This window comes from Myodes glareolus, chromosome 8 (assembly GCF_982192425.1).
Source record: "Myodes glareolus chromosome 8, mMyoGla1.1, whole genome shotgun sequence".
Lineage (NCBI taxonomy): Eukaryota > Metazoa > Chordata > Mammalia > Rodentia > Cricetidae > Myodes > Myodes glareolus.
Genome location: NC_142033.1, coordinates 5,897,213 through 5,913,499, shown reverse-complemented (window position 1 = coordinate 5,913,499; position 16,287 = coordinate 5,897,213). Strand labels below are relative to the sequence as shown.

At 43.9% G+C, this 16,287-nt stretch overlaps 1 protein-coding gene across 2 annotated transcripts in view; it reads right to left on the bottom strand.

Annotated features, from left to right (window-relative positions):
• Nucleotides 1-619: 619 nt before the first annotated feature.
• Nucleotides 620-16,287, bottom strand: part of LOC125395740 (estradiol 17-beta-dehydrogenase 11) — a 32,050-nt gene continuing 16,382 nt past the window's right edge. The window contains exons 5-8 of one of the 2 annotated variants that reach the window (XM_087908820.1): nt 14,449-14,580; nt 14,001-14,011; nt 4,264-4,375; nt 620-1,393 (exon numbers count right to left, since the gene is read on the bottom strand). In XM_087908820.1, coding sequence (XP_087764946.1) covers nt 1,309-1,393; nt 4,264-4,375; nt 14,001-14,011; nt 14,449-14,580 — 340 coding nt within the window. In that variant the 3' untranslated portion in view covers nt 620-1,308. Of the gene's footprint in view, nt 1,394-4,263; nt 4,381-14,000; nt 14,012-14,441; nt 14,581-16,287 lie in introns of both variants that reach the window. The other variant, XR_015738526.1, reaches the window with a different exon arrangement.

The window sequence follows — 16,287 nt, the reverse complement described above, 5'->3', positions numbered from 1 at the left end:
TTGCAACAATCACGTGGCAATCTGCCTGATGTGGTCTTAACATTCAAGAAACGAGTTTCCATTTTGCCAGTATCATATGCAAAGAAGCAGGGCTCATACTGGTCACTGTCAAAATCCGTATTTGCATTAATTGCTGATGAAAGCTTTGGATGCTAAAATGTATTTAGTGGGAAAAGGGAAATGCTATCAGTATGCTGATGTTCACAGTGAGTTCTCTTACTGAAGTTTCTGGAGGCTTCCACCATGCCTACCCCGCTGGCAGCTAAGGTTGGCTATGGCACATGTATAAGTTAGCCAAATGAATAACTAGCCATGAATAACTAGCCATGAATAACTAACATGAATAAGTTAGCCAAATGTAATAACTAAAGGAGGCAGGGGCTACCATATCAGGCGCTTCTCCTTCAAGTGTGCCAACAGGCCAGATGTGGTGCAGGGTGGTAGGGATGGAGCCCAGTCGTCTGTGCCTGTTAGGTTTGTACATTGTTACCAATGGAGTACATGCCCCACCCAACCTGAACCTGACCATACAGCCCCACCTCACTGAACTTCACCTTCAAGAAACTTCTGGAGACAAATCAAATCAAAACAAAACAAAACAACAACAACAACAGCAACAAAACAAAGAAAAAGACAGACTTTATTGCTTCACTGATTTTTCCTTTAATTTAAAGGCCAAGTCATGTTTTATGTGTAGCAGAGACACTGAGGACTGAAATGTGGTCCATTCATTATTACCATTTATAAATGTATTGTCCTGTACTTCAGCCTGAAAGCCTGCAGATGCCATTATCCTTGCAAGAGTATCTACCCCAGCTTCCTTGGACTGTATGTCAGGAAACAGTGCTGACATGTGTGTTGAAATGTTTCAGAGCACACGAAACCATGGGTGAAATGACACTAGACACGGTACTTCATTCCCTCTGGGGAGGCTAAAGTTCCTAGTTTATATGGAACAGAAGAGGAAATGTGAATTACACAAGCTAAAAGTGCAACGACAAATATCTTAAATAAAAAATGGACAGCACAAGTTCTGAACACTTGGGGATGAGCTGCAAAATCTGAAAAAACTACTATCGTGAAACTGACCATCTTCCCCTCCCCTCTCCATACGAGCCACTCTTCAGGCCACGTGGTTCTATGATGGGAAACTGGCTTTCGTGAGTATGATCACACTTCAAAAAGAGGCAGTGGAGAAACAAGACAACAAAACCCCCAGAAGATTGAAAACATTAAAATTTTGATTAGTATGGAAGGAATCAACCTGAGCCCAGTAAGCCAGCTTTTCCTGAAAACCAGGAAGTCTCATCATTTGTCTTTGTATCCAATAACTGCATCAAACTTGATGTTGAGCCTATGCTTTATAACCGCCAGGAACCGTTCCGGAAGGATCCTAGGAGAGACGTGCAAGCATATTAGGAAAATGATACCAAGTACTTTTGAAAAACATATTCACTTAAAATTAATTTTTGTATTTCAATTCATTTCTTTGTTATTGTTATTGTTTTTCGAGACAGGTTTTCTCTGTAGCTTTGGAACCTGTTCAGGAACTCACTCTATAGACCAGACTGGCCTCAAACTCACAGACATCTGCCTGCCTCTGCCCACCTCCCCCCACTCCCCCCCCCAGAGGGCGGGGGTTAAAGGCGTGCGCCACCACCGCCCAACCTTGCACTTCCTTCTTAAATAAGTAAGTCAACTTTCACTAGGGTAGAAGTGTCCCGAATATCTTTTGAAATGTACACATATATGTATTTATTTACTTTTAAAATAAATATGTTCTTTCCTTTTTTCAGAAGCCCTCAGAGAGGAGGCACACCAAGCCGAACAGCTGAGATGCTGAAGGGTTAAAAACCGCTGCAGCTGGAGAGGAAGCAGATGTGAGGGCTAAGATGATGCCCTGTAATTCAGACATCACGGAATTGCTGCCCCGAAGCCCAGTAAAGAGAGCTGGTAGTGATAATGCAGGCAGTGCCCTGGTTTTGAGCATAACGGTGAACAAATTAACTGATCTTTGAGTTTGAATTTCTCACGCGTGTATGCTAAAAAATTATGCCCAATTGTTCTTGTGAACAACCTCTATGTTAATATTAAAGGCTATGGGCAACGACAGACATGCAGCTCATCTCATTTTTTTCTCCCCAGAGTGTGTACTAAAGACTGTTTAGAAGTTTGTCATAGTCCAGAGTGTCTGAGAGAAAGTAAACAGGATACACAGGTCAGTGTAATGGCGTACAGTGACCTGCCAGACAGCATTCAAACAGTGCTTGGAATCTGCACACTGCATACCGTAATGGCGATTCCAACAGTAAGAGCGGTAATCGCGGTATACGGCCCCAAAGGAGTGCTCGTGGTGCACTTTAGATGGTTTTAATAAACAGATTTCTTTCTTATTTTACACGGATGAGTATTTTGTCTATATGTCTGTAAGTGCATGGTGTGTGTGCCTGGTGTTCTCTGGGGCTAGAAGAGGGCACTGGAGTCCTTGGAACTGGAGTTACGGATGGATGTGAGTCACCATGCTGGGAACTGAACCCTGGTCCCCCTGTAAGCACGGCAAGATCTCTTAACTGCTAAGCCATTTCTCTAGCTCTCCCTTTGGCTTTTTCCCTAACCCTGAGGTTCAACTGGGGTTTGAGCAGAAGGGGCTAGAAGTCTTGTCATACTTAGATCTCCTAAGGTTGGTTTTTATTATTATTTTAAATCTTTAGTTCAGAATGATTTTTTTTTTGAATCAGATGCTGGTAGCAGTTACCTGTTAAAACACAGATTTCTGAGTCCAGATTGAAATACTCTGTATTAAAATATCTAGAAGTGGGTGGAATCTACTTGTTAGGTAGATATCTCAAGCAACCCCATGAAGCTGTAGAAGCCCCTGTCTAGGCACAGAGGACAAGGGAATATGTTTCCCCCAGCGCTCCCGCGGATACTATTTGAACAGCCTCAAAGGCCACACAGATTCTCAGGCAGTTCCTTAGGAAGGTGTGTGTTTTATGGGCATCCTTAGCACCCCTGATTTCTAATTTCTGCCAAGTCTGAGAGTCACCCGAAGAACTAGAGAGCAGGTCTCAAACATCAGTACTTTCTGGGCCTCTCCAGGAACTCCTATCTGCACCAGAGAACACAGCAGCCAAATAACACACATCATCTGGGGCGTTGAAGGGAATGAAAATTCTCATTCAAGGGAGCAGGAGATTTTGCGCTCCTAATGAACTCTGAGTCACATGGATGTTCACAATGCAGGGACCCACTGCAAGCAAGGCCCAGATCTCTAAAATTATAGGTCATTTAGTGACTCCTATGCTTCAAGATGACTTTCTATACTGTGAAAACTCCCATGAGATCTGTGAATGTGTACCTAAAATATAACTTTGTTACCAACCAAACAAAGACTGTGAGGAATCTGTGAACTGCCTCACTCAAAGCTTCTCAAGGTAATTTGCTAGTATTTCTTCCTGCGTTACAGATGCTGGTTTTTATTTTACTTTAATTTGGTCTCGTCTAAACTAGCTTTTGTCTAGAGTTCCATATGTCACTAAAGGTCAGCAAACTGAAAAGGTAAGCACTGTGGAGAGAGGCCGGCCATCCATCTAGATGACAGAGTTACAGCAAACAATAGACATTTCCTGAGCAAGATTCTGCAGTGAGCCGTTCTGGACTCAAGAGATGGATCCCCATGGGAAGTTTCTCGGTTCTGTATGGTCTTCATTTAGAAGCTAGAAACCATGAGAGCTGTTGCTTCCGTGACAGCTGCCTTTTCCTACCACCATCTTAATGCTGTCAGTTGTAGAATTTAAGACCAAACCCAGTCTTCATTGGTAATGCGAGACCATGTCTTTCTTAGATTTCTTTGAAATTACCTACTGGGTTAGAACCCAATATTGATAATAAGCATTTTGCTTTACAAATGACAAAAAGATAAAAATAAAAAGTCTAATCTTGGTCTCCTTTGGTCCAACTGTCCAATGAGTCTACTGCTAGAAATGCTTTAAAACAATCATGCTCATCAATGAGACATAAATTTTTTTTTTAAAAAAAAACCAAACTAACAAGCCTTAAAAACACATGAAAGTGTTTTGGTGACTATTCCAGTCTTCCCTCGATCATTAGCACCCTCAGTTTTAAAAACTCAGAACCTCTTCACCGCTTATTATTTTGTCAGTTTGCTCCCATATAAATCAATATAAATGCATTAAATCAGCTGATTGAAATAGAGCAGGAACATGGTGACTTCTAACATCAACAATCACAAGTGTCACTTACTTTTCAAATGCCAACAATAACTTGATAGAACCCGGAACAAATATCATTTTCTTCTCGGTGAGGATCCCGTACATGAGATTTTCTACCACCTCTTCAGGCTCCAGGGTGGGTCCTAAACTAAAACAGAGGCAGGGTTCAGAAACAAGACAGCTCACTGAAGCCAAGTTTGGTGTTGAACAGTGGATTCTGCATTCGGAGGAAAGGTTGCTCTGGAACCATGAGTTCATAAACACCTGTGTGAATGGCATAGTACACAGTGGGGCTACACTGTGGCCTGGTACCCACCACCAGGAAGTCTACACTATGGCCTGGTACCCACCACCAAGAAGTCTACACTGTGGCCTGGTACCCACCATCCAGAAGTCTACACTGTGGCCTGGTACCCACCATCTGGAAGTCTACACTGTGGCCTGGTACCCACCATCTGGAAGTCTACACTGTGGCCTGGTACCCACCATCTGGAAGTGCTGTAGTGACTGAATGTTGCTTGATGTACCTGAACTGCCTAAGTCAGACAACTTCTGAAGGAAGTGCAATAACTCTAGAGTATTGTTGTTTAAAAGGCTAAAAGATAGAACTTTCAGAAAAATCTCAATTTCTTTCAACATCCCTATGTTGAGAGGAAATGCAATTATGTTAAATAAATGCTCACAATGGCTTTTGTAGAAACTATACATCCAGCTGGGTGGTGGTGCACAACTTTAATCCCAGCACTCAGGAGGCAAAATAGGTGGATCTCTGAGTTTGCAGCCAGCCTGGACTACAGAATGAGTTCCAAGATAGCTAGGGCTACATAGAGAAATCCTGTCTCAGAAAACCAAAACCAAACCAAACCAAAAACAAACAAAACAAAACAAAAAACAACACTACATCAATACTATGGGCCAATCTGTTGGGTCAGGAGGGTACGTTGGACAAGAAGGGACACTGAGGAGAATCTCCAGACCAAATAATTGGGTTTGATTGATTTCTCACTTAAGTAACTGAGTAATTGGGTAGGGAAAACAAATACAATCGCTTACAACAAAAACTCAGGTTTTACTGTGTGTTGTTTCTTAATCTAAAAATGGGCTCAACGCGGCAGCAGCACGGTGGCCAGTTTTAACAAGTGGCTCTCCAGAAGATAAGCCTCCCAGTTTTGTAGGATTTGTGATTTCCATGGTATTAATGCTCCTCCCATGGCAGGTTTCAGCTACCCATGGGGCATCACCGGGTGAGCACAAGCCAGCAGCTGTAGTGATATTTCACTTGTATTTTAATAAATAAAGTTTGCCTGAAGATCAGAGAGTAAAACAGCCACACTGATCAGCCTTATAGACCAGGCAGTGGTCACGCACACACCTTTAATCCCAGTAGCCACACTAGTTTGCCATAGAAACTGGATGATGCATGCCTTTAAACCCAGTGGTACATGCCTTTAATCTCAGCTCTGTAGAGGATTATAATACAGGAGGAAACAACTCTGAGACACAGTCTCATTCTGAGATTCCTGGAGGCAGGATTGCCATTTCGGACTGAGGTAGAGGTAAGAGCCAGTGACTGGCTGTTTTGCTTTTCTGACCTTCAGGTTGAACCCCCATTTCTGTCTCTGGGTTTTTATTAATTGTGCTACAAGCAGCAGCACTCTCTGGGGTGTGATGAGGAACTAGATGCATGCTGTTAGCATGCTATGGAGCTCTACTATACAGGTACCACCTTGCTATGTAACACCTTCTATTTATGAACAAGCTGAAATAAAGTAATTTTTCTGTCATATATACATATATACAACTTGAAAATATTTAGAGAAAAAATAGAGCCATATATAAGAAGAGCAAATGTTTTAAAAAGTTGGTTATGATAAAGGGATTATCAATTACCCTTGGTCTAATACTGTAGATTATCAATCACCCTTGGTCTAATATTGTAGATTATGCTGCATTGTTCATAACACTAATTGAACAGAAAGAGATAAATTATTTCAAGAAGATTTTTAATTAAGAACAGTTTGTTCTTGAAACAACAGGGTCTCTCTGGGGTTCCTGCGACCACCAGGCCAGCAAAGTGTAAGAAATCCAGTCCAACGGGACTCAGCAGCCGGTGTTGGTTCAGACTTCTAGAGTCTGAGCCGAGCAGTTTATTGTAAGCATATTTAAGCGCAGTACAATTCGAAGGGAAGTTTTCTCTAACCAATCCCCTATGCACAAGGACTCAAAGTACATGTCACTTGTTCCAAGAAGACGGGTTCTAGAGATCGGCTACCCCTGTTAGCTTATGGTGCCTACGGGAGGATCTGGCACCACCACAGTCACACAGAGAGGATGTAGGGTCACCTAGGCTGTTAGTCACCTCCGGTCCTGCTTGTAGGAGCTCGAGGGAGACCCTGGTCATACAGGCAGCGTTGCTCACCAGACCACTAACCACCTCCATCCCCAGCCTTCTGGGTTGAAACAGGTGATAAAGCCTTCCCTTTGGAAAGACAACCCTGTGTCTAGAACATTCCTGTTTTCCCTTGTGCTGTCTCTGAATACAAGGGCCTTCTTCTCCCAATAGGTCTCCAACCATAGGAAGCTAAAAGTGTCAGAATTGAGAGGAGAAAAGAGAGTCTGGCAGTCATAGCTGGAGACTTTATTCCTCACCTTCAACAGCGTGTGAAACAATGAGACACGAGGCCAGCAAGAAACAGAGGACTTCAAAACTACGAGGAGTCAGCGCTAGACTGACCCAACGTGGACAAAGCACTCCCTCCACAGTGGCAGACTACATAGGCTTTTCAAGAGCACATAGAAAATGTTTCTTTAGGGCAGGCCATGCATTAGACCTCAGGGCAAGTCTAGGTAAGTGTAAAAGGATGGAAACGGAACAAATTATGTTCTCATCATAATGGTTGAAACCTACAATGGTGTGAAATTAGAAACCAGCAACACAAAGGGAACTGGAAAGTTCGCAGTCACTGGGACGTGAGCATCACACACATGTACATCCAGCGGGCTAGAGAAGCTACAGAAAACCAGAGGCTTTGGATGAAAAGAAGGCATGCCATAGCGAAATGTCTAAGATATAGTGCTCAGAGGGGAACCCAAGGCTGGAAACCTACATTAAAAAAGAAGAAAAGTATCAAATTAGTTGATGGGACAGCCCATATTGAGAAGACATCCAAGCTTCCAAAGGAAGGAAGCAAGCCAGCTGCGATGCCCCTGAACCAGTACAATGACCAGCAGGAAGACAACCCTAAGGGAGCGGTAGTGGTAGAACCTTGGTAGTACCTCGGGAGTAACCAAGAGTGCTCTACCTGGACTTAGGTCTCATCAGCAAGAGGGAAATTATGCTGGTACTGGAAATCTGGCCAACTACCCGGGACTAGTGAGGTTGTGGACCTTTGAGGAGACTCTAACCATCACGCTACTAAACCACTGCAATCCCTAACTACACTCTAGATACTAACCTTTATAAAGTTCTTACCCTTCATGAGAGAAACTTCTCTTCATAACAGATGGAGACCATTACAGAAATCACAACCCATCAAAAGGCAGAGTTGTAGATCCCAGTTCAGCAGCTACATCTACAACACAACCCCTGAACCTAAGGGTTGCGACAGAAGGAGAGGGGGCAGAAAGATTGTCAGAGCCAGCGGAATAGACTGTGTCTCCTAGAAATGTCAGAAGCTGCACACATAAAATCTCACTAATGGAACTGCTTAAACGTGAACTGAACAAGGACAACACCAGACATACTAACACAGAAGGGAGAAGGCTCGTGGGGCCTCAATCGTCGGCAAAGAACTACAGGTGACGGAGGAAGGCCCGAGCAGAAGAAATGGTTTCCCTCAGGGAAGAGCACACCAGGTCAACCCTGAAGTCATATACATACAAGTAACATCATATGGGCTGAGCAGGTTGTGTTTATATTAAATAACACACACACACACACACACAACAACGACAATTAAAGAAAAAGAGGTCACAAATTTGACAGGATGGGGCATTCCATTGGAGCATTTGAAGGGAGAAAAAGTTATAATTATATTATATCAAAAAATAAGAAAAACATTAAAAAAGTCACAAGTCAAAATTAAACCAAATACAAAGCAAGTCAAATTGAGAAATAGTAAAGATCTAATTAATTATAGATCTGTGGACTAGAAGCCAGAAACACAGCAGAGAGAATCTGTGAAATCAAACTGATTCATTGGAAAGAACCACAAAATTATCAATGTCTTAAGTTAGAGTAACTAAGGAAAATAGAAGACACAGCATATAAATTCAAGAATGAAAGCAGGGCCATTTCCAGGAACTCGCGGAAATAAAGATCCTGAGAGCACCATGAACAGCCGGCCGTGTTCCAGTAAGGGCCCACGTGACACGCACAGACCCAAGGGTGCAACCATGGAGACTGACTCAAGAAGGTGAAAAATGGAACAGGACTTTGTGAAAGAAGTTCAGCCAGTACCCAAGACTGCTTACTTAAGACAGGGTCTGACTATTAGCTCAGGCTAGCCCAGAGTTCCCTACATTCCCTACATAGACTGAGCCATCATTGAACTGGAGATCCTAGCTACCTCGCCCAGGTTCTCTCTCTCTCTCTCTCTCTCTCTCTCTCTCTCTCTCTCTTTCTCTCTCAGACAGGGTTTCTTTATATAGACCTGGCTGTCCTGACACTCACTCTGTAGATCAGGCTGGCCTCTAACTCACCGAGATCCACCTGCCTCTGCCTCCTGAAGGCTGGCAACAACTTGCATTTTTTTTTAACATTTAAGGAAGAACTGACAGAAACCCTTTTCAAATTCTTCTTAGAACACATGACAAGGTAACTTCTTGTTTTGTGTGGGGTCTTGATATTTAAGCCCAAGATGACCGTTAGCCTGAGAGACTCAGTTAGAACAAGCTAAGACTAGAGGCTTCAGGGGCCACACCTGGTTTATAGGCTGCTGCCTTGCTCCTTGCCCCAAAGCCCAAGGCTAACCAACCCTAGGCAGGAATCTCCAAAACTGGCTACTGTGTTCCCTCCTCAGCTGATCATCTCAGGCATTTTGTCTGAGTGACAGCTGACCCATCTCACGGAGTTGTTACAAGACTCAGAGCAGGACAAACTGGGTGAAGCGGTGCCTGTAATCCCTGTGACTGGAAAGCAGAGGCAGGCGGATCAGACGCTCGTGGCAATCTCACTGCACACTGAGTTTGAGTCCAGCTTTGGCTGTAGGAAATGAGACAGGCAGAGAGAATGTGAATACATCAAACCTGACCATGCAGGCTCAGAGCAGTGTATAGAGCCAACTATACAGTGTATAATACAGTTTCCAGCATTTAGCAGTAAATGTTTTGAAATAAGGCTGTTGCAAGCTGTCTTCGGGTTTCTATTGCTGGGACAAAACACCACGACCAAAAGCAGATTGGGGAGCAAAGGGTTTGCTTGACTTAGGCTTCCACGTCACTGTTCATCATCAAAGGAAGCCAGGGCAGGAACTCAAACAGGGCTGGAACCTGGAGGCAGCAGCTGATGCAGAGGCCATGGAGGGGTGCTGCTTACTGACTTGCTTCCTCTGGCTTGTTCAGCCTGCTTTCTATAGAAACCAGGACCATCAGCCCAGGGCTGGCACCACCCTCCACAGACTGGGCCCTCCGCATTGATCATTAACTGAAAATGCCTTACATCTGGATCTCATGGAGGTATTTCCTCAGCTGAGGCTCCATCCTGCTAGCTCGTATCAAGCTGACACACAATCAGCCAGTATATTATCCTATCTTATTTAATAAAAATAACTCTTAGTTTTCAAGGACTTAATTTGAATGCATAATATTTAATTTCCATAAATTTAGACAACAGTGAATTTTAGACTTTATGGAAGGCCTGTTTCTTACACCGTGTTACAAGAAGCAACAGATGACACTTGAGTGCCCTTTAGAATGGATTTAAATTCCAATATTAACATGAGACATCATTTCAAATTCAGCCACTTGGAAGCTGTTCAGTCTCTTCAGTGAGTAACCTGACTTTGTATAATCATGTCTGCGGTTCTGTTCTGTTGCTCAGGGGTGAGTTGTTAGAGTATCTGTAAGCCTCGGCCAGCTCATCTACCAGATAACTGGAGAGCATCTGCCCCAGCGCTCAAGGTGTAAGGAAAGGACCCTGTGTGGGATTCCTGCCGCTGGTCACATTTTTAAAACGTTCTGGTTCTTGTATGGATATAGTTTTGCCAGAAGAGGGCGCTCTTGCATTGTCCAACCATGTTTTAGGGCGCGATTAAAAGACAAATAGCTTTAAAATGGGGCACCTGATTTTAATAACTGAAAGATGCCCGGGGTTTTAAGAACACAGGTGCCAATATGTTACTTTAACATCTAAATCCTGAGATAAGAGAAAAGCGGCAAGTGTTATTTTGACATGCCTGCTCTTGGATTTAATGAACAAGATTTCCCTTCTCCTTAACTCTGCTCCCCAGCCCAGCTGACCTGTTGGGGTCCTTTTCTTCCTTCAAGGCCAAATTAGGATTTTACAGCTAATTCAGATGGAATTAAGAATTGGATTTCTGAACGAGAAAGTCTTGCTTTGGGGCTTTTTGTTGGTTTCTGTTTTGTTGCTTTTCTTTTTTGTTTTTGTTTTGTTCCATTTAGTTTTGAGACAGAGCTTACCTTCTTGCCTAGGCTGACAGAAATTTAACCTCCAGAGTTTCGGAGCTACAGGTTCCTGCTAGAAGACTCCTTTTGTCTCCTGACAAAATCCTGTCTTAGCATAGATGTTTTTGGGGTGATACTGAAAGCTTCTGCACAGAAAAAGTAAGAACACAAAGTGAAGACAGACAGACTACAGACCGGGACAGAATCTTAGCTTGCTGTACATCTGATGGAAGATTAATGTCTAGATTATACAAAGAACTGAAAACCTGAATTTCAAGGCACCAAATCCGACAATAAGTTAAAGAAACAGATCGGTCTCTAAAGAACTACAAAGAGCCAATAAAGATTCAGCTTCAGCAGCCGCCAAAGAAACACAAACACTGAGGTTCCGCCTCCCCCAGTCAGAGTGGCGGTGTTTTCAACACCAGGTCGGAGCTCAGGTGAGCACACGCCAGTGCTAAGTACAAGCCCAAGCTTTGCTTCTCCTCGTCACATTGCTGGTGAGAAAGTAAACCAGGGGGAGAGCAGGACGGAGATCCACCCTAAGATCCTAGGAAGACATGCGCACCTGCAAACCAGCCTGCCGCAGAGACCTGGCACCAGTGTTTGCTCCAGCTCTAGTCATGGCAGCTAAGAGATGGCGGCAACTTAGGTGTCCAAGGGCAGGCGAATGGGTAAGAAAAGGCGGTAGACACACGACGAAATGCTCTTGGCCGTAAAGACGAAGATAGATTGTTCTCAGGAAAATGGAGGAAGCTGGCGACGATCGTACTAAGTGAAGTCTCAGACAGACAATCATGCTCTCTGTCATTTGTGATTCCTAGGATGTATACAGACATGTGAAATTGTGTGTGTCCGTGTGACGTGGGGGGGGGCTGGAGAGAAGGCTCAGTCATAGGGTGCTCGCTCTGCTAGCACAACCATGTGAGTTCCATGCCCAGTGGAAAAAAAAAGACACTCAATGTGGCAACATTTGTCTGGAGGAGAGAGAGAGAGAGAGAGGAAGAAGAAGAAGAAGGAGGAGGAGGAGGAGGAGAGAGGGAGAGAGAGAGGAAATGTAAAGTGTTTATTACAAATTCAAGTTGTAACAATAAATATATTTTCCTTACACATTTTTGAAGTGAGCAGCCTGTAAAAATGTGTCCATGTATTACCAACTTCATAAATTTACTAAATGTGAATCAGTCTACGGTTTTAGAAAACCTAGTTGATCTGACTAAATGGTATGTTTTTTAAATCAACCATTTCCCTGAAAAATCTATACTTCAAGATTCTTAGCATCACACATAGGTGTCTTAAGATAAGACAGAAGGACTCTGACTATCAATCAATACAAGATTTCATTCCTAACTTCCAACCATGGTGTAACTCACCAGGATGAATTTTACACTTCTAACCCTGCACCAACCCTAACAGCTGCTGAATCATCTGGCAATCCATTAGTGATATAGGTTATATCACTATATAAATCTTTAAAAATTGTTATTATCTTGCATATTGCTTTGTAAAATAAAATATCTACTTAGTAGTTTCAATATAATTAAATAAACAAAACAGAAGTTCCCGGGTTAAAAAGAAAAGAAAGAAAAATGTTCTTATTTTATATAATACCAAGTACAATGACTAGGTGCCCATGGAGAAACTAAAGAGAAAATACATTTTATACTACAGACGGACGTAGGGTGGCTCACGGCTCAATCACGGTCTTTTAGTTTTACAGGGCTGTGGGCTCTGAGCACATTGTATTTCAAATGTTAATTTTAGCATCTGTCTGGCTGGGCAGCAGGAAGCTGCAACTTCCAGTGAGGTCAGATGCTCCCTCACTGTGCTGCTGTGGCCTTAGGGAGGGTGGGTAAGTTACCTGCATTTCTGCTAACCAGGTGCTCACCGGGAGGCGAGCCTACTGTAGTCAGGAGCACCTGTGTTTGTCAGGCCCCAGGGATCCTGGTGCTTTTACAGGGCTCCCTATTTGGGTCCAATGTTGGCTTTGCCCTCAGCCCGTATTTAAACTAGAACGAGCCCTCTTCCTAAGTGAGTCACCCACATATTCTTCGTTAACTTCAAAGACGCTTCACAAAGAACGGCCAAATTAGAAAAGAACGGAACAAAATTCTGAGGGGCCAGAAGAAGCTAAAAAACCTTATGATATCAATATAACCAAATAGAGAATCCAAATGCATAGTTAAGTACGTACATGAATTTATGATATAAATTTAGGTCCATGAAAGAAATAATGAGACATTAAACAATAGAACGGAACAGCTCATTAGCTCTTTGGGAAAAGCAACGAGGCTGTGCTGTAACCTCAGTTCTTTCTTAAGCCAAAGTGACTAGAAAGTGATGTGGGTAGATTAGGTGTGTCAAGAGAGGGACCTTTCCAAACACCTCATGGAACCTGAAGCCACCAGGAGAGCCCTCGGGAGAACATTCGGAACCAATGTAACATGCGAAGGATCTCAGAAACAGGAAGGGCTGTCTGCTGAAACCCTGGAGCTCCAGAAGAGCGAGCTCATACACGAAACAGACGAGCCACGAAAGCGGTTGCGTGAGCTAGTTATTAATGTAAATATAAGATTCTTCATGAATGGAGTTGGCAATGATTTAAAAAGAGCAGAAAGAAAGTTGAAGAAGTAAGATACCTGCCTTCACTGTGGGTCAACTGTCAACTAGTGCCTTGCTTCTGGAGGGGCACTGTGTAGGAATAACGACAAATTCTAAACATTTGATTTGATATACTAATGGCCCTTCACGGATCTACCCAAAAGAAATCATTTAATCATAAGACCTGCGTTATGCAATGAGGACCCTAAGAGAGACATACATGGATCCAATCTACATGGGAAGCAAAAAAAGACGAGATCTCCTGAGTAAATTGGGCATGGGGACCATGGGAGAGAGGTGAAGGGGAGGGGAGAGGAGGGAGGGGAGTGGAGAAAAAAAAATACAGCTCAATAAAAACAAAAACAAAAGATCCAACAGAAAAAAAAGACTTGTGTTATGATTACTGAGACATTAAAGCTGATGCCACAGGGACGAAAGATGAAAAATTATCCTCAGGGCTGATTCTTTATTGATTTTTTTTTTTTAAACCAAAGAAATAGTTTTGTTTCGAACTCATTTTGGAAAGACAACCTCTAAATCCACCAAGGGAAGAACTTTCATGCTATAGCACCAGAACGACCTGTGTGGTTTTTGGCAGGGACCCAGGCGCCCTCTTCACTACTGTCCTGCCTGGGATCCAGGCGCCCTCCTTATCACTGCCCTACCTCAACTAAACAACATAAGTCCCCTCTGCGATGGGGGAGTCCAGCATGTGTCCCAAGCACTCCAGGACACATGAATGTTCCAGGGCTGAAGAAACAGGAAAGATTAACCAGTTCTCCTGTGTCATGCAGATTTGCATTTTGGCCATGCTCTGCGCACTTCCTCTCCTTGGTTCCCCACAACCGACAGAATCTGAAAGCAAGGTGAGCTGACAGTATCAGATATCAGATTTCTCAGGGATTAATCTGCTCAGGATTAATCCCCACGAATGAGCTCCATAGCAACCACCCGCCCTGGGGTCTCGCTCTGGTTCCTGCTTACTTGGTACTGGGGGTTCTTGATGAAACCCGTGTTTATGAAGTTAGGGCAGAGGCAGGACGTTTTGACTCCGCTCTTTCCATGGGCAGCCAGCTCATCTGTCAAGGCTCTGTGGAAGCCAACTGCAGCAAACTTGCTGGAACTGAAAGAAAGAGGTTACAAGTAAATTCAGGAACTCTGGTCCTGCAGTTGGGTGAGCTCTTCCGGTCAGCAGCGGGGCACCCCACTCACGGGGTGGCTCTGGGTCAGGAGCAGGGAAGAGTGAGCTAAGATCACAGCTATACACTGGCTTAGGCTGTACATGTTGTACTAGGTAAATCCAAGGCAAGTGAGGTGGACTGCTACAGTGTTCTTTCGTAGGCAGGTTAAACAGTTTCAGCACACAGGCACACAGTAGGGGAGCAGTCTTAACTGGCTTTAAGGCAGGGTGTTAACTCTGGCTGTGAGGTCCTGCAAGAGTTCCAGTCTCTGAGGATGTAAGAGAGGCTTCCAGAATGGTATGTCAACAGAGAGTAGGTATGAACGTTAGGGTGAACCTCAATTTGAATATAGGAAACCTAGAAGGGGGGTGGGCTGCTCCCCACCCTTTGCAACATCACCTCCATTCTTCACTACAGTCGGAATTATTACTTCTGACTTCCAATCATGTTTTAAGCAGCATTTCATCGTAAGCCAATGTTCACATGCAGTTTTGCTGAGTGTTCCTACCCTGGCTATTTGCGTTGACAAGATATACTTTCAAGCTCATTGCTTTCTTTTAAAAATCAACTTTGAAGTTGGGAGCAGGAAAGGAGCGTTGGGTATTAAACATGGGACAAACGGCTGAGGGGCCTATTTACTATATCAGGATGGGTGCTGGTCACCAGGTTCTCCCAGCATCCCTCAGTCCCTACCTGTTACAGGGTATGGCTGGCACATCCCACCCCCTACCCTAGACATTTCCAGCCTAGGCACTGGGCTGCCCTTCCCCCAACTGCCCTTCTCTATATATCCCACTATTTTGGCTACGCCAGGCTCTTGGCCCAGGCTGCCCCTCCTGGTCAGCAGCCCCTCTCCCTTTACCTTCCCTTCCCATGACTCAGGGCCATGTCCACTCTGGGCTCTCCCAGATGTCTCTACCATTGGCTATGCTCTCCCACGTGTCTATAATGAACATTCTCCTCCACCGTACCTAGGAACAGTCATGCCCTTTACTGTTTGACTTTATTTCTTTTTCATTCAAGAAGGGTGGTGGATCAAGGAGAAGTTAGAGGGAGAAATGGGAGGCCGTGAATATGATAAAAATACAAGGCATGAAATTCTCAAAGACTTAATAAAATATTGTATTAAAAGTCAAGATACCATTGAAAAACCCACTTGACAAACATCAAAAATTATAAGACCCAAGCCAGCTTTATCTTCCTATGACGTCAGTGCTGTCACCGTGTGCTTTCACGTTAATTGTTGAAACTGTTCCGATATCGCTCCTTCGGCATGATTCCCTCTCTCCTGAGAGAGACGGTCAGAGAGCTTTCGTGCTATGACAACCGCTACAGTGACAGGCGAGGGCGTGGCTATAGAGAAAAGAGTCAGCAATTCTGTTTTCCCTTTGTTTTATCCCACAAAGGGCAGCTGGAGAACAGAACCGGTTTCTGGGGCCTATTCTGGGAGCCGACAGGTGGGGCCCCATTGTTTTTGGTGAGTACAGGGAAGTGGGATTGAAATTCCAGCAGGTGCCCTCCAGTTACTAAGCAGTCCCCGGACCCTAGAATCAGTGCTAAGTTCTCTGCGTTCTAGGATTTGCATCAGATACGGTTATTAAACTGCTTCATGTTTAAGGAGAATCCAACACAGGAAAGATGAGCAACTT